The sequence below is a fragment of the Magnolia sinica genome, chromosome 13, assembly GCF_029962835.1.
Source record: "Magnolia sinica isolate HGM2019 chromosome 13, MsV1, whole genome shotgun sequence".
Classification (NCBI taxonomy): domain Eukaryota; kingdom Viridiplantae; phylum Streptophyta; class Magnoliopsida; order Magnoliales; family Magnoliaceae; genus Magnolia; species Magnolia sinica.
In genome coordinates, this window is record NC_080585.1 from 1547704 (window position 1) to 1570208 (window position 22505).

The 22505-nt window shown below is 43.2% G+C and overlaps 2 protein-coding genes across 2 annotated transcripts; both read right to left on the reverse strand.

Annotated features, from left to right (window-relative positions):
* Positions 1-346: 346 nt before the first annotated feature.
* On the reverse strand, positions 347-20723 carry LOC131222353 (uncharacterized). Its single transcript, XM_058217394.1, has 4 exons — positions 20197-20723; positions 20019-20093; positions 19832-19907; positions 347-719 (listed from the first exon to the last, which is right to left on the reverse strand). The coding sequence occupies exons 1-3, from the start codon at positions 20359-20361 to the stop codon at positions 19854-19856; spliced, it is 294 nt and encodes a 97-aa protein (XP_058073377.1). The 5' UTR covers positions 20362-20723; the 3' UTR covers positions 347-719; positions 19832-19853.
* Positions 6102-7187, reverse strand: LOC131223951 (uncharacterized). Its single transcript, XM_058219548.1, has one exon. The coding sequence runs from the start codon at positions 7185-7187 to the stop codon at positions 6102-6104; it is 1086 nt and encodes a 361-aa protein (XP_058075531.1).
* Positions 20724-22505: the final 1782 nt, after the last annotated feature.

Below are 22505 nucleotides of genomic sequence, written 5' to 3' on the forward strand. Positions count from 1 at the left end.
TCAGGCTCATGCCCTAACATGATCTGGAAAAACAGATGGACAGTATGGATGTAGAATACCCACGTCAAGGCAGGCCGCACCCGTCTGTATCCCTGCCTTTAACTCATCGAAGTAGAGATGGAGATTGAGGCCACACCGCATGGCTATTTCCACTCGTATCATCCTTTCGCTGCATTCAGTAGGCACAGAAAGGTTCTCTCCTTCCATATGAATTACTGTTGTGTGCGCATGAGCGCATGCACGTTCAACTGCTGCAGCATATTCCAAAGTAACCTTTCATCCTAAGGAACTACAAGGGGTGATCTCCCTAACAATATTAGAAGAAAGTAATAACACCGTCGATGAATGAATTTCAAAAAATAAACAATGCCCATTTTCGGTAACTAGTGAAAGAGTTGCCAGGAACACAAAGTTATCTTCTTCTGCTTACCTGTAACATAAGCTATACTATACACTATCAGCAGTTTGCATTTATATCCTTTATCTATTTAACTGAATATCTTAGTTGAAAGTTGATCAGCTACATATAATCCTTCTTCAGATCTGCTCCCGACAATGACTGCAGTTGGGGGGGTAGCATGAACAGCCCAAAACATGAAAAGAAGACAGATGAACCACTCCGCTCTGGTGAAGTCCCATCTTGGTAACATGACAATGGTTTCTTTATCCAAATCCATCTTTTTAAGGTGTGTAACCATAAAGCTGATTGATATGCCAACCTAACATGGAAATAGCATAGTGAAAAATCATGAACTTAAAATCACAAAGTCAATAAAATATACTGAAGCCGTAACGCGAGGGGGGGTTGGAAAGATAGATCTAGGCACTGTTAGCAAACCAAGGCTCAAGACTCAGCTTGTGACTCGATAACTCACTGGATCGAGTCAACCCAACGACTCCCAAGTCAACCTGATGGCTTATTGTATAATCTTCTTCTCCTACTGAAATTTATCTACGTGTCCTTTCTGAGTTTCAAGTTTACCCAGGAAAACAAGGCTGAGTTACTTGCAAACCAGGGCCTGCCTGGTTTAACCGACCCGTCAACCAGGCCCCCGACCTGGCCAGGTTGACTCAGGTGAGTCCCTAGTTGCCGTGCCTGGCTTGCAAACTATGGATCTAGAATAAAGAAAATAGCAATGGCCAAATGAAAAGGATAACAAAAGAGTGGATGGCTCAATGCATAACAGCTAAAATCATTACTAAGCCAAGAAAATAGCAGTCCCAAATGAAGAAAACAAAAGAAGGTTCTCAATTAATGAATTACTGTCCATTGTTAGTGCCCCATAATTCAAATGAATCAAACTTATATGGTGTGAACCATACTTGAATCAATGTTAGGTGGCAAGAAAACAATGATGATACAAAAAGCATGGAGAGAGGGAGAGTGGGGGTACAAGCAGCCAAATATAAGATGGGCTGAGTTGGTTGAAGTCCACCTTCGTTAAGGTGATTGATAAAATCCAGACCATTTCAAAGAAAATCTGTGTTTATGGATGTTGGTAAGAATGAATCTACTCTGTTTGAGAGAGAGAGAGAGAGAGAGAGAGAGAGAGAGAGAGAGATGATAATACAAAAGCATGCAGAGAGAGAGAGAAATGATAATACAAAAGCATGCAGAGAGAGAGAGAGAGAGCAACAACATTCACAGGAACGGATCTCCTATGGTTTTGTGTTGTGTGTGTGAGTGTATGAGAGAGAGAGAGAGAGAGAGAGAGAGAGAGAGACATGGGTACAGATCTCCTATGGTTGTGAAGAGAGCAACAAAGTCACAAGAATGGATCCCCAAGGACACCAAATGGCAACTTAGAAATTTCCTCGTGCTTAGGGAGACAACTACTCAACAGGTTTGGCCTGGCCCATGTCAGGTTAAGTCTGCACCCAACCAGAAAATACAAGACCTGAACCGAACCCGAACCCAAAATGGGCAAATTTTTGCGGCCCAAGCCGGACCCAATTAGAAATTTGTTGAGCCAGAGCAGGGCCTGTTAAGCAATTCTACACGGATAGTCGAATATAAATGGTATGTAATACGTATATACAGCTAAATGCATTACTACTACAATGGCTAGGACCAGCCCCAGTTCCAACCAACCTGATGAACCAATGAGCTTGACTGAGCCCAGTATTAGCTAAATGCGTTATTATTACAATGGCTTAGGCTGGCCCCAGCCACCTAACCTGAAGGGCAAATGAGCTAGAGTTGAGCCCATTGCCATCCAGATACTTATGTTTTCGAAATGCAGTGCCTGGAAAATCCAATCAGTCAAGTTACGAGGCTTGGCAAGGACAGCAAAGTCCTGGAAACCAGTTTTAAAGGGATTTTAGAATTGCCAGCTAACTTGGCCAATACATTTCATTAACTTGGTTTAGGGTGTGTTTGGGCACAGCATAGAAACAGTCAAAATGGGTTTCTTATACGAAACCCTCGTTTTAATCTGAAACAAGGGTTTCATAGCCCGTATCAAAACCATCCCACAAATGTTGGTTTGATTCCTCACTTGTCAAAGTAGGCACTGAAAAGCCTGCTCACCAAAAATCATTCAACGAGTCAACTGATTCTTTCGACACAGAAGTCGCGGGAAAACCCTTTTTGGGTGTTGCGTCCAAACGGGTCCGCAGTATACAAAAGAGGAACCGAAATATATGTTTCAGCTTCTATTCCCTCTCTCAATATGTTTCGGCTTCCATTCCCTTCCTCCCTCTAGGACTATTTTGAACATCAGTTTAAAGAAAAATAAAAATAAAAAAATGTTGAAACAAGTAGATTAGTTTAAGAAAGGCTTTAGCTATCAAGACCGATGGTTAAAATTTATTGTATGCATGTTCATATTATGTCTGTTGAGCCACAATTTTATGAAAAGGAAAAAAGAGATGAGTAAGATTTTGCAGCAACAACCACACCAATGGAAGACATTTCACCAAGGTAGAATTTTGTGTTGCTGTGCAATCATTGCTGCATAGCAAATGCATGAGCATCATCCATTAGACGTGGACTGGTATAATATTTGAACTGCGGCAATCAGAACCTGCTGTCATCAAATTCCTTGAGATGGAGGTCCAATGTGGAGACCAGTTCAGAATGTGAAAGGTAACAACGGATACTTTTGTAAGAGCCTCACTTCAAGATTTAAATTGGAAAAGCCAAAATATGAAAATCATGAGAAGAATTCAGAAACATTCAGAAAAAGGAACAGAATCACAAGGAAGTGGCAATGTCATAACAAGCCAATATTAGAGTGGAATGCAATGTTGTCATATTTGAAGGCCAACCCCAATGCCAATGCTAGCTGGAGTCATTGAGGAATTTTTCTAGTTAAACAAAAGGAAGAAAAAGAAAAAGACTAGAAAATAGGAAAAAAAAAAAAAGCTGGTTGGGGGGGACCTATACCTCTAGTTGTCAAACAATCTCCGATCCCATGCCCAAATACATTGTTGCTTCACTTCAAGCAATTTTATTTATACCTCTTATCTGCTGTGTTTCATTAGCCATGGTATTCAGTAACAGTAACAGCCAGCGTAATGGCCGGCTGTCTGACCTTTACAATATGAGCTGTAACAGCCTTAATTTTTTTAAGGAAAAAAAAAAAAAAAGGTAAAGGCTGTTACAAGCCCATTAGGGCCATTTTTCTCAAATCGGATAACAGGTACCACCATTACCTATGGCCATTACATAACCGTGTTTTTTAAAAAAAAAAAAAATTTAAAGAAGCAACGAGATTCTATTAAAAAAGAAAGAGAAACAACAGGGGGCTGCCGAGGTGACAGGACCAAAAGGAAAGCTAAGAGCCTAAAAACAGGAAATTGAAATTCTTAAGAGATGAAACATTAGCTGCCCATTCAATAAGCAATTTTTACGCCATAGATCACAACTTGAGCCGAGGATTGAGAGTTGTTGAAGCATCTTTCATTCCTCTCCTTCCACACCACCCACCAGATTGCGACTATAGCCATTCTCCAAACCCTGGATCTGATTTTACCCAACTTGAATCCATGCCAGTATGCCAACAAGTGGGAGGCCAGCACGCACCCGCTGACATTAAATCTGGAAGAGAAATCCACCCGAATGTGGGAAATAAAGGGACAATGTACCAGCAGGTGATCAACGGACTCCTCGCTGGCCATACAGCAAAGGCATATATTGGGAAGCTGCATGCCTTTCTTTTTCAAGTTGTCGATCGTGAGGATCCGATTCTTAGACGCAAGCCAGGAGAAGCAGATGAACTTTGGGGGGGGATATTTCCAGATAAAAGGAGAGGCTAAGGAAGCAGGGGTAGGGATGGGGGCAAGAACAGCGTACAAGGATTTAACCGAGAAGTGGGAAGATTTATCTCTAGACCAGATGATTCTATCAGGCTTGGCCAGGTTCGGGTACACTCTGAAAAGACAATAGAGTAAGTCGGCGTAATCACCGATCTCCCAATCGTGAAGATTCCTGCGACAAGAGGTGTCCCAAACAATGCCTAACTCAAAGAGGGCATAGAAGGTGGCGAAAGGACTTTCCTTTTTGACGGCGAGGCGGTAGATGGATGGGAATCTGTCTTTCAGTCTCGACTCCCCCAGCCAGTGATCCTCCCATAATCGAATCGCAGCTCCATTCCCCAGATTGAAATCAGAATTTTCAACAACAGTTTTTTTGTAGCGCATGATACCTTTCCAAATGTGAGAGGCTCTGTAAGCCGAAGAATCCTTTGTCCACCATCCCCCCGGGGAGGACCCATATTTTCCTTTGACAACAGTACACCATAAGGCATCCGGTTCCGACCCCAACCTCCAAGACCATTTACCCAAAAGAGCCCTGATCATTATCTTCAGCCTTTTGATGCTCGCACCGCCATCCTAGAAGTGGCTACAAACTTCTTGCCAATCAAGGAGATGAAACTTCTTCTAGTTATCCTTGCCGCACCACAAGAAATCTCTTCTCGGCTTATCGATCCGACGTAGAACTGAAGGGGGGCGTTTTAGAAGAGACATGAAATAAATGGGGATGTTGAATACGGCGGCTTTTATAAGGGTGAGTCTGCCCCCCATGGACAAATGCCTACATTTCCATCTGGCCAGCATCTTCTGAAATTTATCCACCACCTTGTCCCACATCGATTTCGGAGGGGGGGGTGGGACCAATGGAGGAACTGGGCTGTCGTGTAGCCCAGGGACTCAGCGAAAGAAGAAAGGTCCTGCTCCGGAATATTAACCCCAAAAACCTTAGACCTGGCCATGTTTATTCTTAGCCTAGAGACTGCTTCAAAGCATCTGAGAGTCGTGTAGAGATTTTTGATGTCTTCAGCCTCCGCTTCTACCATGATGAGGATGTCGTCTGCGAATTGAATATGGGAGATTGGCGTAAGGACGCCTGGCATAGAGATCCCACGGAAGAGCCCGAAACTTTGACCCTTGAGCAGCATCTGAGAGAGGGCCTCACCAATCATGAGAAAAAGAAGAGGAGAGAGAGGGTCCCCTTGACGAAGACCTCTTGTACTGGGGAAGAAGCCTTTCGAAACGCCATTGAGTTGGATCGAAAAATGAGCCGATTCGACGCAAGGCCTAATCCACTTCCTCTATTTTTGTCCAAAACCCATACGGAGAAGCATGTAGTGTAAGAACCCCCAATCGACATGGTCATATGGTATCTCAACGTCGAGCTGGCAAAATAAGTTTTTCTTTCCCGACCTGTTGCAGGTGTGAAGGATTTCATTAGCTATCAGAGCACCGTCAATAATCTGCCTGCCCCTTATGAAGGCATTCTGGTACTTCGAGATCAGTTTCCCCATCAGAGTCGATAATCTATTGGCCAGAATTTTTGCCAGGATCTTGTACGAGCTACCAATCAAGCTGATGGGTCTGAAATCCGAAAACGTGTTAGCACCATCTACTTTGGGGATGAGGGCAATGAAGGAGGCACCGATACCCTTGGATAACTTGCCTCTGGAGTAGAATTCATGAAGGAAATTCATGACATCTGGACAAATGGTGTCCCAAAAAGTTTGAAAGAAGGTGATGGGAAACCCATCAGGCCCTGGAGATTTGTCACCTTCCATCGCAACTATAGCCGTTTTAGCTTCCTCTTTCGAAAACAGAGCCTCCAGCAGATCTGCATCCGACCTCTACAGAGAGAGGAAAGGGATCCCGTGCAATCGAGGCCTGGGCCATCCCTCGGAGGAGAGAACTGATCTGAAGTGGACCACTGCTATTTCAGAAATCTCGTCTCTGTCATCAACCTGAATACTGTCTTTAGAAATGCTAAGGATAGCTTTTGTCCAAGCCCTCATGTTGGCCATGCAGTGAAAATATTTAGTGTTTTTATCGCCTTCCGAGATCCACCTAGTCCTTGATTTCAGCCTCCAAGATAGTTCGTCTTCAAGAGATCTGGACGACAAAGATTGAATGATGTGAATGCGCCTGGAAAGAACGTCCATTGGGAGGTCTTTACCTTCAACCGAAGAGTCGATCTGATGGAATTCAGCAAATAAGGCTTCAGTCTCGATCTCTCTCTTCCAATATTCTTCTTCCTTCCATTCTTTTAGCTTCTCCTTAATGAATCTGAGTCTACAACACAACCTATGACTAGCAAATCCATCCACCTGGGGAGAGGGCCACCACTCCACAATTTTCTGCTTGAAGCCGTTGATGCCAAGCCAGGCGGAGTTGAATTTGAAGGGTTTGGGACCCCAATTAACGTCAACCACCGAGAGAAGGATAGGGCAGTGATCAGATGTCGTTCTGGGAAGGGCAATCTGATTAACTGAGGGGAATTCCTCGATCCAATCCGTGGATAGGAGGAATCTATCCAATCTGGATTGAATCTGAGATTTTCGCCCGTTGGTCCAAGTAAATTTAGCGCCTGCCAGAGGAAGATCCACCAGCTCCTGATCCTGAATCCAATCGGAGAAAGATTGCATGGCATGGGTAGTTCTCCTTATGCGAGAATACTCCTCTGCAAAACGGATCACGTTGAAGTCACCCACGAAACAACAAGGGCCTGAAAAGGACTGTCTAATGGAAGTCAGCTCGTCCCAAAAGTTGAGCCTTAAAGAGTCTTCACTAGGACCATAAACAGAGATAACTATACAGCAAAAGTTGGATAACTTATCTTTGAGAATGACCGCTTTCGAGAAGGACCCCGTCAGCGAACTATGCAAGTCCCACTTGGAGGCAGGCGATAAGGATGCCTCCTGCAGACCCGACGGCATCTAAGGATACAAACTTCTCGTCTTGAACTGCCCAGAGTATGGCCAGAAGAGATTCAGAAAACAAGGGACTTTAGTTTCCTTAAGGCAGATGACGTCCGGATTTTTTCCCTTGATAGATCTTTTGATTAGGCTCCGTTTCTGCTTGGAGCCGACACCCCTAACATTCCAAGAGAGAATGATCATTGGGGAACTGAACTACGCCAAGAACCCTTTCGTCCACGTCTAACAAAAGACATAGAGGCTGATGCCGGAGAAGGTTGAAGCCTGAGAAGCTCTCTGTTGCTCGCTGACCGGGTTACTTGTTTGGCAGGGGTCTTTGTCGACGGGAGGGGTCTGCCCCTGTTTTCGATGAACTGAAAGAGGCCAGTATAATCTTCAGTTCTGTTGCCAAATGAGAGGCCCAGCGAACGGCCCACACAACCCACTGCATCTCTGATCCATTTTTTATTTCGGATTTCTTCAAAGATTTCTTCTCTCTTTTTGCCTTCCATTGACCCCGCAAGGTTTTGATCCTGTTGCTGATGAGGGAACTCTGCGCACATCTGTAGAGGTTCTGCCATAATCACGTCGCTGGAAATCTCCTCCTGAAACAAGGTTAAGGGTCCCAGATCTGCCCAATCTCTGCTGTGGGACGCAGAATTAACTGGAGATGAAGGGACGGACGATGCAAACCTGGATTCGAATAGCAGGATTTCTGACATATCTCCTCCTAAGGTGTCGTCGCCCAGAGCCGAGCATGGGAGATTACGGGAATAGGATGTTGGGACTGAGAAGTGAGTTTGGGAGCGGATAGTGGCTATATGAAAATCGGGTCTAAGGGTCTGTTGAGAATAGAGCTTGACAAGGACGAATTCGGGTATTTTAATGGAGCCCCATTTACTATGAGGCAACCAGATACGGGTCGAGAGCGAACCCGCTTCAATGGACCCTAACTCGATGAGGGACGTCAGCCTTGGAGAGCACGCCCGCTCATCCCTGTGGTTGGTTCGGCTACCGTCGATAGTGGAGGACGACACACGTCGAGATCCTGCGATAGACGCAGTGTCGTCATTAATGACCCTTTGATTTTGCTGATGCGGGAAGCCACGTGTCTGCACGATCTCCATCCGACACGGCGAAGCCTCCTCGATCCGAGCAGGAGCGACCGACTCCGAGATACGTGGAGTGATCTCCGTGACCATCGATATCTTCCCGCCGTAAGCAGAGATCTCTTCTGGCAGGCGTCATACGGGAGCAGAAGGCAAGTTGCCACGTACCCCCTGAGAAAGCTGATCACCGTCCTGACTGGTGATAGCAGCAGGTGAGCAAACGGCCCGATGCACCAGTGGTCCACTGGAGCATGGGACCTGTGCTCCTTCCCTCGATCTCTCCTACGACTGTGCCGGGAGAGGATCCGATGTCTCCCTAGCACTCCACACATCTCCCCATCTAGGTTGATAAGATTTCGAGTGTTCCTTCTGCACCAGAAGAATGATGGTCCGGTTGTCCACCTTGATGCGAAGGTGGGTCGGGAAAGGGGATCCCCTCGTTCTTCTCACCCGAGCCCTGGTAACACCAAGTTCCACCCCCAATTGTGTTTTAGAGTCGATTTCAAGAATGAAACCAAGACGAGATGCTGCTTTAATAAGGAAATCATCATATCAGCACTCCATCGGGATGTCCCAGATAAGAATCCAGATGTTTTCTTTCCCAAAGAAAGAATATTCATCCCACGCCATGACTTTTATAACCGGTCCAAAGGCATGAAGATGACCCACCATGGTTAACATATCTGGATTAAGGCCTAGACAAACTCTAACCCAAAGAGCATTATAACCAAGGGGCTTGATATCGGAGTTGCCGTATTGGAAGACTATGCAATCTCTAATCCATTCCCTGACTGCCGAGATTTAAGCACCCTCTCGTGTTAAGATCACCACAGTTTTAGCCAGCTCAGTTTGATTTTTGACGAAAATCTCCTGATCCAATGTGACCATGAAGTCCGACAAATCATCTGAGTCATCATTGCAGGCGGACTTCGTCGGGGCCTTGGGGATCTCGTCCGGCACCCTTTCGACTGGGACAGGTCCTTTTAGGCCATGTAACAGAACATCTCTGAAAGTAATGTCCTCTGAGCAGACAGGAGGCATATTAGCCAGACCTATGGGGGTATTCTGATGCTCCGAAATTTTGGAAGATTGTGGGGAGGGTTGTTTTAGATAAGATGAGGCGGGTAAAGTTTCTAGACCGAAGCGAGCTCTTTGGACTAGCATTTTTTTTCCGTCGTAACTAACCCTGTGCAGCATGGCCACCGCCCTGGCCAATTCAGCTTCACTGCTCATGCGGACAAGAGCGAAGTCGCGATAAGCACCGCTCTCTCTATCTTTAGGCATAACTACATCCATAACCGCGCCCACCTGCCCGAAGATTTTCTCTAGGTTGATAGGGGCCGAACCATGAGGGTATCCTTTGACGTAGAGGGTGGGATATGATGTGTATTTCCTGCGACTATTGCCCACCATGTTCCGATTCCGTCATCTCGGTTCGACCAGGTTCCAGTCCCTGTCATCCTTACCAAGGGCCTCACTTGCAACAGAATGAAGACCCTTCCCGTTTGATCTGGCGAGAGCCAGATTTTCCAACGTTATAGATTCGACTCCATTATTTTTACTGTACGTGGACATAGCTTGAGTAGATTGTCACGTCTCACAATGTCTCCCCTGCCTGATCGTCGTCGTCGTCGTCGTCTCACGTCGTCTGAATCTTGATGGTAGGCTGAATACCTTGCTCCTTACTATACCGTCTATATTGTAATAACCTGAATTCGTGTTAGGTGATTACACACACTTGTAAGCACACAAATCCTACACATGTGAAACGTAGTGAACACTTGGTCATACCAATGATCAGAGAAGAGTATCCTCGCCCATTCACACAATGGGTGCGATTGAATTTTGAGGAAGGAATTCTTGTAAGAGGTGTAGAATGTAACGACCCAGGGTTTTGATGCGCATACGTACATGTGCATACATGTACACTTGCATTCATCTAAAAGCATACATGCATAGATCCATCCATTCATCCATGCATGGACACATTCAAAATTTGTGCAATGTGTGGCTATTAATATGTGTGATAGATTTATGTAATTAGCAATTATATGTTTGGTGTGTATAATATATGCATATAAACATACATGTGCACTCTCACCACTCAAACCTACAAGACCACCCGTGACTCTAAACCGTCTACCCATTCTATTTCTTACCCTTGCATGATCACTCCCCACAATTGAATTTAAATCTAATGGCTATAGGTATATCCACCGATCATCTATGAATTTTCACGTTATACGCATTCCTACCCATACACAATTCTCAAAAACCTACTTGTAGGTATCCGATCATAACAGAAATTTCAAATTTTCATCATAGGGTACTCGATTTAATTGAATCACACATCTTTAACCTCCTCACCTAAGTCACGATATTCGGCCATCCATCAACATTTTTCATTATATCAGCTAGATAGCCCACCCAAAAATCAAATAAAAATTACCATGATGATCCTTACATGTTTCTTAACAATCCTTACATGGTAATTTTTATTCGATTTTTGGGTGGGCCATCTAGCTAATATGATGAAAAGTGTTGATGGACGGTCGAATATCGTGACTTAGGTGGGGAGTTTAAAGATGTGTGATTCAATTAAATCGGGTAACCTATGGTGAAATTTCTACTACGATCAGATACCTACAGGTAAGGTTTTGAGAATTGTGTATGGGTAGGAATGCGTACGCCGTGAAAATTCATGGATGATCGGTGGATATACCTATAGCCATTAGAATTAAAATTCAACTATGGAGAATGATCATGCAAGGGTGAGAAATAGAATGGACAGATGGTTTAGAATCACGGATGAACAAGTGGTCTTGTGGGTGTGAGTGGCAAGAGTGTACGTGTACATGTATATACATATATAATACACACCAAACATATAATTACTAATTACATAAATCTATTATAGAATGGACAGATGGTTTAGAATCACGGATGAACAGGTGGTCTTGTGGGTGTGAGTGGCAAGAGTGTACGTGTACATGTATATACATATATTATACACACCAAACATATAATTACTAATTACATAAATCTACAGTTAAATCTATCACACGTATCAATAGCCACACATTTCACAAATTTTGAATATGTCTATGCATGAATGCATGGATGAATGGATGGATCTATGCTTGTATGCTTAAACGAATGTAAGTGTACACGTATGCACGTGTAAGTATGCACATCAAAACCCCAGGTCGTTACATATATCCTCCAGGCCATAGCTACCTCCATCAATCCCGCCAGAAATCCAGTCCCTTTCAACCCTTGAATACTGCAAAATAGCCATCCTTCCCACCCAAGCGCTCAAACCGTTCAGTCCAATCCTCCCCTAACTGTACAAGTACCCATCAACAAATCTGTCTATGCTCATCTTACATCCAGGCCCCTCCATGCAGAGCCCTCTGACACCATACAACCAGTTTATAGCATATCCAATCCACCTTTCTCCCATCCAATCTCACATTTAGATTCTAGCTCACCCATCCCACCATATTGTTCACAAGTGTCAGTTCAACCAATCCATGGTCCAATCCAGCCCATCTATACCCTATCCTTTCCAGCTTTTACCATCACATTGTCACCAAGATATTGCAGACAAGGACGTGGTTACACCGGTCCAACAAAGGAAGAACCAGATGCTGACTCCGTGATGATGAGTACATACCTTTACAAGTGCAAGTTAAAGAATCGACCAAGCGCTTAGTGTAACTTCAGGCTCCACCTCATGATGTGCAAGAACAAGAGTCCAAGGATGAACATGATGTCGTGCCCAGGACTTTTCATAGCCATGCTCTGCATTGAGAACTGTATGGATGGGATGATCTCAAAGGGAGTGTTGATTTTGGTGTCGAGATCAAGATACCTGACGTTCAAGATGTTTTGAGGGAGTTTATCGACCGTATGAGCACAATCAAGCATAACTTCAAGTTTGGAGATGTGCCATTACCAAAAGAGTGACGCTTGCTGCCATCAAATTCAAGAGGCACACATCAGCATGGTGGGAAGAATTGAAGACGATGCATGATCATTGAACTATGTCCAAAATCACTTCCTGGGTCAAGATGAAGAAGGTTCTTCTTGAAACCTTCTCGCCGTCTAATTATGTCCATCCATGTACTAGCAGTTGAACTCTCCTCATCAACGAGAGTGAATGGTAGATATTATACAGAAGAATTCAATTACTTAATCACTCAAAATGTTCTCTTAGAGAGTGAAAAGTAATTGGCTCACTAAACCAACAGCTTGAAGCCCTCTATTAGACACATTTTGATGCTATGATCCCTGTTGACCATAGAGGAAGCCTACCAACGCATCTTGTGGTGAAAGAATAATAATAATAATAATAATTTAGAGAGAGAGAGAGAGAGGGGGGGGGGGGGGGGGGCTTGGAAATACTTGGGCCTACCTAATCAAGTGGCCGCCAAAGGGGTAGCTATTGGGGAGTTGACGCCCAAGGAGGGGCGTCCACTCCACTCGTGGGGATTCCACAGGAGGTCTTCCCATGACCACATCAGGCTCCATCGACTCAGGGGTTGGTGTACGTCAAACATGCAATGAGTTGACTTTTTGTGGCTTCAGGTGTAGCGACCATGACCATGACAAAGGAAAGGAGGAACCACCAAAGTCAGAAATGGACAGATGGATTTGGAGGGAAGAGACAAATGATGTCCCCATGGCTTAAATACAACAGAAAGTAGTTGACAACTTGCTGGAATCCCTAGATTTCAGCTATGTAGTCTTCGTTAAGCCGGGCACATCTCCAGCAACTCTCTCACAATGGATTAACCAGATCTGCAACTTAGAAGAAGATGACGTTGCGGTCAAACTTCTCAATGACGAACATGCTCTAGTCTCCGTCAGCTCAGAATCAGAGGCAAATAGCTTATTCATGTCTTGCAATTTGTATAGAGATGATACAGTAAGGGAAATATAGAAATGGGAGTTCTTGTTAGTGTTAGGATGGGAGGTATGGGTGCGGATATGGCACCTACCTCTAGAACTTTGGATCAACGAAGTGTTCTTGGAAATAGGGGCTTCCATCGGTACAAATGTGGAGATCAACCCGAAGTCTGAGAGCTATGATGAACTTCGATTCGCCTGAATCCACATTTGGAAGAAGAAACTCAACCAAATTCCAGAGTTCATCAGAATCAAGGTGGGCAATAGCTCTTTCATGGTTTGGCTGCAGCAAGAGTTTCCGGCTTCACCCCCTTGTGTCGCAATGGAAAAGCAAAACCCACACTGGCGGTGCTAGAGTTAGAAGCTAAAGGAGCACCTTGCAAATACTCCAGCGGAGCATCAAAAGCACTATCGATGAGTTATCACCAAGCGAGAGGAGAGACTGGAGGCGGCATTGACGCTTGGGCTGAAATCTCGACATGTGGCAACCCTCCCTGTCCACAACAGTCTCTAGCAGAAAACACAACACTCGAGGTAGGAGAGTAGTCTTCTTGATAAGGACATCTGACCATTCAATGTACCAGTGAAGGAAAATAGCGACGCAGCTTTCTTTGTGGCTAGATGAGTATTACATGGGGCCTATGGGGTCCAGATCGCATCCCTAGCCATCGTAGAAAACCTTACGTGCATGGTTTGTGCATATTTGAAGACTCCACACTGGGAAGATGCACATGGGTTACGTATTGTGAAGTTCCGGACTATTGGATCGAGTGCACAAGTCAATCGAACCGTTGGATCACACGTATCGGGTTGTTTACCCATTTTTAATCGTGGCTTGCCTCGATCATAGACACTTTAGGACTTAGGGGTCTTTGTTTTATTTCTTACTTTATTAGGATTTAGTTTATTTTGTGGTTTTATTTTGTTTTATGCATTGAAGGACATATTTTAGATATTAGGGGAAGTTTTTTAAGAAATCTTTCCTAAGAGCATCTTTTTGTAAAAACGAATTTATGAGAATATAAAAGGGAGGGGGAGGGGGAAGAGGCGTGTGGGGCTCTCTACATGCTATTGCTTCTCAAAAACTTCAAAGCTTCTCCTTTCTTCATATGATTTGAAGGATTCTCCATGGGATCCGGAGATTAAGATTGGTGAGAGGCCATTCCTATTCGACAGAGGTGCGAGGCTTCCACTTATTTTCTATTTTCTTCCTTTTTCTCCATCAAAGAGGTATTTCTTTCAAGTGTCCATCTTTTCTTCTTCCCCTTAGCCCAAAACCCACCAAAATCCCTTCCTTTCTTCCTCTTTACATTCTCCCGTATAAACCCAACCCTTGAAACCCCAAACATAGCCAAAATAACCCACACGTGTGAACCCCTATAGCTAGCCACATGGGCCACCCTTCCTCCTTGTGATTCCTTCTTGCTTCCACATAAAAACCCCCCTTGAATCCCATACCTTAATCCCAAGCTAAACCCTAGATCTCCAAATATCCAAGTTTTCCTAAATCACCAAGACCCTAGATTCCCAATTTCCCTAATTGGCCTTAAATTCCAAACTTTCAGCCATCCAAATCCCCAATTCATTTCTATTAAGATCTGAAGCCTCAAATCCTTTTACCAATTAAGCAACATAAGCCTTAATTTCATTTTTTTCGCCAAATCCCATGAACCCTGGGTTGGCCTAAACCCTGATGGAGCAAACCCTAGGTAGTATTAGCTTTCCCTTTTTGAAATTAAACTATTTCTTATCCTAAATCCATAAGATCCCATCTTTTAGTATTTAATGGTTATGCATTGCATAGTTTGATATATGTGGCCTGAACTTCTCATTGTTACATGCTTGATTCTTGATATATTTGATGATTTAGCGTAGTTTGTGAATTTTGATTATTTAGATTAAGTTGCTGATTGATCTCACTTATTATTTAGTCGCATGCATGCGTCCTGCATTACTTCTCCTTTGAAAAAGGATGTTGCACGTGGCAGGTGCTTTAATGAGCAGTGAGATTTAAACAGTTGTCCAGTTGGTGTCATCTCTCCTCATTCAAATAAAACAAGCAGGCTAGTACGATTTCAACACACGGGCTTCCAGCACGTATTGATAATGTATGCATGTAATTCTAAGCTCGCATGTGCGAGACATACATGTGTTTTGGGCTGTGAATATGAGTATTAATGGTAGTATCGCCATGTGCCTTAGCAACTCTTTCAACATGCCTTTGGCATGCCTTTTTTTGTTCTTTTTCGACTACACTACTCTAGAGAACAGTATGCACTTGCAAATCAAGTCTTCCAATCGGCTCACCCACTCAAACAACCTTCATGAGGAAGAATATGATCGGCATCTGCCTGACTCACCCAGCAAACCTTTAGTACATAATTATGAACCCATCTCTCAGACGATATCCGAAGTCGCTGGGGAAGTGGACTCAAACACGCTAGAGTTTGCGGTGGTGTCGAAAGACCTAGAAGCGACTTCGAATCAACAAGGAAAAGTATCCGGAACAGGGGAACATGAAGCTTCGGAAGTGGCGTCCGACAAGCAAGTTGCACTCCGTAAAATTTCTTTGGTCCGAGGTATGAAACAAGTCAAGAAAGTGATATTGAAGTTTGCCCACTTGGTGGGTGTCACTTTCAGGGACAGACCTGAAGAATACGCAGCACTATTCCAATTCGTCGAAGAGAATGGTAGATTGGAACATGTATCGGAACAAGCACCTCAATAGAAGCATTATAAATAGGTCAAAGGAACGAGGGCCAGTTTTGTTTCCTCATGGAGATACTTAGTTGGAATGCGCGCGATCGAGGTTGTTCACAAAAAAGGGTTCGGATAAAGGACATCTGTGAACGATATAAGGCTGGAATAGTGACTCTGCAGGAAACAAAAATTCAGTCAATGGATTAGAGCACCATGGATTCATTGTGGGCGGGCACCAAGAAAGACTGAGTGGCACTTGATGCTAGTGGGAATTCAGGTGGCATCAATCTAATATGGAACACAACTCTCTGGACTAAAATTTAAAAGCATGCTTGTTTTTTACGATAGCCCAAAAGATAGGCTGATGGATGAACGGTCTCTTTTCCCACCACTTATCTCGGACTACCATTATGCCTACGTAAATCATGCAAGCTTATTTGGGATAAAGTAATCGAAAGGCTTGAGAGGAAACTATCCTGTTGGAACCGCAGACACCTATCAATGGGAAGCAGGTTAGCGCTCGTCAAAGCATCTATGTCCAACCTTCCAGTTTATTTCGCGTCTCTTTTCAAGTGCCCAAAACCCTTTCCGAACAGATTGGAAAGAATTAGACAGGACTTCTTATGGGAAGGGGCGAGCAATAAACATAAATTTCACCTTTTGAATTGGGAGGAGATATGCAAGCCACAAAGGCCAGAGGGAGCCGGTCTTTGTTTATTGATGGACATGAACTTCACTTTTGGGAAAATGGGTCTGGCGGTTCAGGGTGTAAAAGGATAACTTATGGAGGATAGTGGTGGAAAAGAAATACAAGGTGCAAGAAAGATCGTGGTGGACAAAAGACTCATCATTGTACAGGGCTTCGTTCATATCAAAAGTTGTGGTTGCACTCAAATCTAAGGTGCGGGAAATGGTTGAGAGAGAGTTTTCCAAGGCTAGCAAGTATTGCGGCAAATACAAATGTGAAAGTGGCTAGATGCTTCTCTATTATTGGAGAGGAGGTTGTGTGGTCCTCCCCATGCAAAAGAAACATGAAAGAAGCGGAGATAACAGAATTTTTGGAGATGTTGTGCTTGCTTGGCAGTTTTTACCCATGGCTTTTGGAAGGGATTCCTTGAGATGGTTAGCAGATAAATCTAGGTCTTTCTCGATGAAATCTTTCTATATTAAAATTTCTAGTGCAACATCGACCCCATCGATCGCTCATACTACTTTTGTTTGGAGTTAAGGCGCTCCACCCAAGGCGGCAGCCTTAGCTTGGTAGGTGGGGAAAAACAGGGTTCTCACTATATACAACTTGCAAAAGAGAAAAATGATTCTCCCAACCGTGGGCCTCTTATGCCTCCAGAACGGGGAATCAGTGTACCATCTCTTCATACATCGTCCTTTTTCCAGGAAGATATGGGAGTTTTTCCTCAACAAGATTGGGATTCAATGGATCTTGCCAATATCCATTTGCTTGATGCTAATGTCATGGCATGAAGGTGGGATAGGGAAGGCAGGGAAGAAGATTTGGCATTTATGCTTGTTTGCGGGTTTGTGGTCAATCTGGCGGGGAAGGAATCGGCAATGCTTTAAGAACAAGTCTAGCAACATTTTAGAGGTTTGCAACCTTGCAGTGGCCTAGTTTGGGATTGGGTGGCTGACCCCTCAGCTTTCGCTCAGTTCTATTCTGCTTGGGCTTTGTATATAGCTTTTCTTTCCTTTTTATTTCTTTTCTCTGTGTTTTTTCAGCTTTGGCCTTTTGATAAAATTACCGCCTCTCATTTTTATTTTTTTATTTTTTTAAAGGGTGTAGCGACCATAGGATGTCATAAAGACCATTACAAGACTGTAAAGGCCGTTACATAAAGGTAACGATGGCAACCATTACACATTACAGGGTTGCAACGGCCGTAACAGCCATTATAGAAAAGGTGACTCGTAACTGTCATTAACAACCCATTACGCCCATTGTAAAGGTCATAATAGCCCTGTAATGGTTTGTTATGGGACGGATACAATTTTTATTTTTTATTTTTAAATCAACATTACAAGCCAGATATAGGTTTTTCAAGTTTTTTTCTTCAATAATAATTTAAAGGGGGGGGGGGGGGAGGGAGAGAGAGAGAGGGAGAGAGAGAGACCATAATGGCCGTTAGGGGGGATTGTAATAGGCCGTTACAACTTGTATCGTAAAGGTAACGGTGGTGGTCGTAACAGCCACCGTTACTATTACAAAAATACCTTGGTAGCGACCCAAACCATTGTGCTTCTGAGTGCCATTGAGATCCAAGGTTACTAAGCCTAACCAAGAAACTGATGATTGAGGCAAACAAACTTGCCGATGAGCAAGAAGTCAAAGGGAATGTCATTTACGATGAGTCACCTAGGGACAATGAGGCATGGATGTCTAAGCCAATGACGGAGAAGCTCTAGTTGTTGGAAAGACCTTCCTCCTCCCAAAACAAGAGCCTTTGGGAGATTCACTTTGCATGAATATCTTCAACACTACACGTATTATCGGAGGGAATATATGTAGGGTCCTTATCAACAATGGAAGTCATAAGATGTGATTTCAAAAGACATACTAACAAGATGAAATTGAGAGTGCAAAAGCACCCACGGCCATGGTATTAAAAACCCGGTTATATAACAGCCAACACGTAAACGAAATGATCATCCCTGATACACGATACCAGTGTGAATTGGTCCGTTATGAAGAAAATGGGGCCAATCGGCAGCATTATGGAGCCCATTTTGAATTTATTTCTTTTATTTTCAATTTCTCTCATTTTTCTTATTCATTCTTCCTTTCAACCATTAAGCAAGCTTAGAAACTACTTTTAAACTAGACTTAGGCCTATTTTGAGGATCAAAACATAAAATTTGAGTAGGATTCAATGAATTGAAGTGGAGTGGACCTTTTTGGGAAATATCGGACAAAGAGGAAAACCATCCCCTTTTTCTTCATTTTTCCCTTTTCTTTTCTTTTTTTTTTCTTTTTTATTTTCTTTTTGTGTGTGTGTTCATATGTAACGGGCCCTAATCCACTAAATCATGCTTGATTTGTGTTTGATTAGGGCATCTTTAGTCAGGCTCTCAGCAAGTCAAGTTGACACTGCCAGACAGATAGCATTCTTATAAAAAAAAATGGCTACACGTCCAAAACAAGAAAAGAACATATATTGGGGAATGGGGATCTAAAAAATTTTCTTTTAATTTTACAAAATTTTCAAGATTTTTTCAACCAAAAAAAAAAAAGGCCAATACGACCCATATCATATCAGCCAGAAATCAAGCCAATGCGCCAAGTGATACTGTTACTAATTCATTGCTATGACCATACAAGCTACCAAGGCTCCACAAGGACAAAAAAGTAGCTGTTTCCAAAACAACACTTAATTTTGTTCTCAATTGGGAAAATTTGTTAAGATGATGTGTAGTGTGATTGTCAGACAATTGTCATCACTTTGTGTTTGGTTAAGGCCTATTTGGTTAAACTGAATACATGTAAAACCATTAAAGGATAGGTTCCTGTGTTCTACATTTTTTTTTTCCTATATTCCTGGTAATTTTTTAAAATCTTTTGGCCCAACCAAAAGAACAAAAACAAATCAGCTGATATGGATCCGGTAGAGTTCAAACTCCCTGTTTTCTGTCATATCATTTTTGGGCCCGACGCGGATCCGGTAGAGTTCAAACTCCCTGTTTTCTGTCGCATCATTTTTGGGTCCGACGAATACACTGCCCAATACCCATATTCAAAATCCATGTTAGGTTTGAAAATGCAAGCTTTTATTGTGCGAATTCACCAATATCACCAATATCAACTCTCTCTCTCTCAAATAAAACCCAAATTCCGACAAAATATATTAGCCAGCCAGCAACATAAATCAGGGAATGCTCGACTGAAATTTCGAAATCAATAACAAAAACATTGAAAGCAAACAAAACCCAACTCACAAATCAACAAATTAGGTTTCATTCAATCATCTGATTTCTTGGCTTCTCTCCGCTTCCCATATATCAAACCAGTTTCCTACAAACAAATGCATTAAAAAACACAACATAATTATTTAAAAGAAAAAAAGAAAAAAAGCCATAATTGAACATAAAATCACAACTTTTTCAAAGAAAAACGTGAAATTACCTGAGGATCTGGAATGGGTTTTCTTTTCTCGATGTAACGATAAGGATCTGAAGCTGCCGCCAGTGCTGCCTTTTCCTGAAACCAAAAAAAAAAAAACCAAAAAAATATATAATGAAGTGAGAATTAAATCTAACAATTGATAGAGAATTCGACCGAATTAGATTGAAATTAACTTCACCTGTTGCTCTCTCTTGAGTTCTTGAGCGGGTTTAACCCAAAGAAAATACGCCAGCGTACCGGCAACGGCCCACGAAGCAACATTGCTTCCGCCTCGCAGGCCTCCAAGGGAATTGCCGACGAAAGATCGGACGTTCCCGAGAGTTCTTCTCCAACTGCTCGACATTTTTCAGCAGAGATTTGTTTTCCTTTTCTGTTTTCCCGGGGTATTGATTTCTGCCTTTTCAAGGATTTTGGTTTCTGGGATTTTGAAATTCTACGTCCGCCTTCGATTTTGAATGATTCCCTTTGTGGGTTTTGTGCTTGAGGGGATTTGGAATCTGGGTTTTGGATTTCTCAGGGAGAGAAGGGGTTTTGAAAGGAATCAGGGATCGCAGCCAAGGTGAAGTAACAGAGACTGCTGATTTATAAATGGGCATCGAAGTAGGAGCAGATAGAAGACGTGTGCAAGATCAGTACCGTTCGTCCTACTGCCCCCACCATGAACTGGCCACGGCAGAAAAATCAGGTTAATTAGACGATCCTAGCCGCTGATACGTGGTATAGTGTCAAAATGGACGGTGGATATATATTTTCCTCAACTGAATGATCGGGTTCTTCTGTTCAGCCCTAAATTTTGGTCAATGGCCTGACATTTGTGGGCCCGATGGATGAACGATCCGGTTTGCTACATGGACCAACGCAGACTCGTTCGTAGAGCTATCAACCGGGCCTGCGATTCATTTGGGCCCGATTCTGAACTATTCGGGCCAGTTCTAACGGGCCAGCCCAAAATTTTGATTTTGTCTGACCCAAGCCTGGCCCATTGTACCATCTATTAGCTATACTGTACACGTGGTATATGTCTATGATGATCCGAACCGTTCATGCACTCCTACTGCTTGATCCCAGGCCCCACCCTGCTCGTTTGGAAAATGTGCGGGGATTAGGTGAGTCCAGGGTAACATCTTAGTGGGTGAGTCCCTGACTGCCGAGCCCACCTTGATCCATTTGTTCTATGTCCGCTGTGTCCGTCCGTTTTTACAACTCATTTCAGAGCATGGTCTCAAAAACACGGGAGATACTCCTGGTCGTTGAATGCCCATCATTAAAAACTTTTTAGTATTTATTTGCCATTCAACTTATTTATAAGAACACACAAACCTGAAAGAGGAAAAAGCACAAATATCTAATTGATCCAAAACTTGTGTAACCCACGTGAGGTTTTTAATGATCAAACACCGGTCTTTATTGGTGTGGTCCACCTAAGATTTGGATCTACTTCATTTTTAGCACATGCTCTAAAATGAGATGTCAAAATAAATGAATAACACAAATATACAACACATATATATAATAAAATAGGCTACGCAATCAGGGAGTCACCCACTAAGTTGTTGACAGGAACTCAATCCACGCCCTTAGGATTAAATCCTTATTTCTCGGTAGCAAATGAGCTTGGAGTGATAGCTTAGTGTAGACATCTCACCCAGGCCAGCAATTTGATAAGGCATTGATGATTATTAAAAATTAAACCTGAACCCCACACCCTATCTAAAACCATAATCGTTCTCCAAACCTGATCCAAACCCTAGCCGAACCCAAGTCCTTCCGTTACTATAAATCCTAACTTAACTCGAGCCATCACCCAATCCAGAGCATGCCCAAAATCGATCCATTTCTCGGGCCATTTTCAGGTCATAATCAAACTAATTTCGAGCCATTTTGAGCCAAATATCTATATAAAAAAAAAAAAAAAAAAACTTTGAGCCACTCTCCGGGTCCGAAATAGGTCCACTGGTCAAACTGCGGGAGCAACTGTACCTGGGCAGTAAACTGACTACTGCGGGCAGTAATTGAACTACTGCCCCCTCTCGAAAAATGTGTGCGGAGTCAAGCGATAATCCGATTACCGCCCTGCCTCGACAAATGTGCCCTCTAAGCACACAGTTGTTCCTCCCTCCCAAAGTCAATTCTCTCATATAATTAACCTCAAAACTTACCTTATTTACCATCCTACCAAGCTCAAGAGCTTATAAGAGAATGTCATGTGGCATTACCATTCTCTCAACCAATCACAAGACACCACATCACCCTTCATTTCTCTTCATTTCTAACCAACAATCAACTATCAATCCACCGAGAGAGAGAGAGAGAGAGAGAGAGAGAGAGAGAGCGCACAAGTGAGTGAGAGTGAGAGGGAGTGCTTGAGTTCTCAAGCTCTCATTTTTTCAGCCCCTTGTAGCCTCCTCCAGCCATCTCTTAGCCTTACAAGCCTACTTGGATTTATCATTCTCAACTATGGTGCATCCAAACATCCAAGTCATTTCA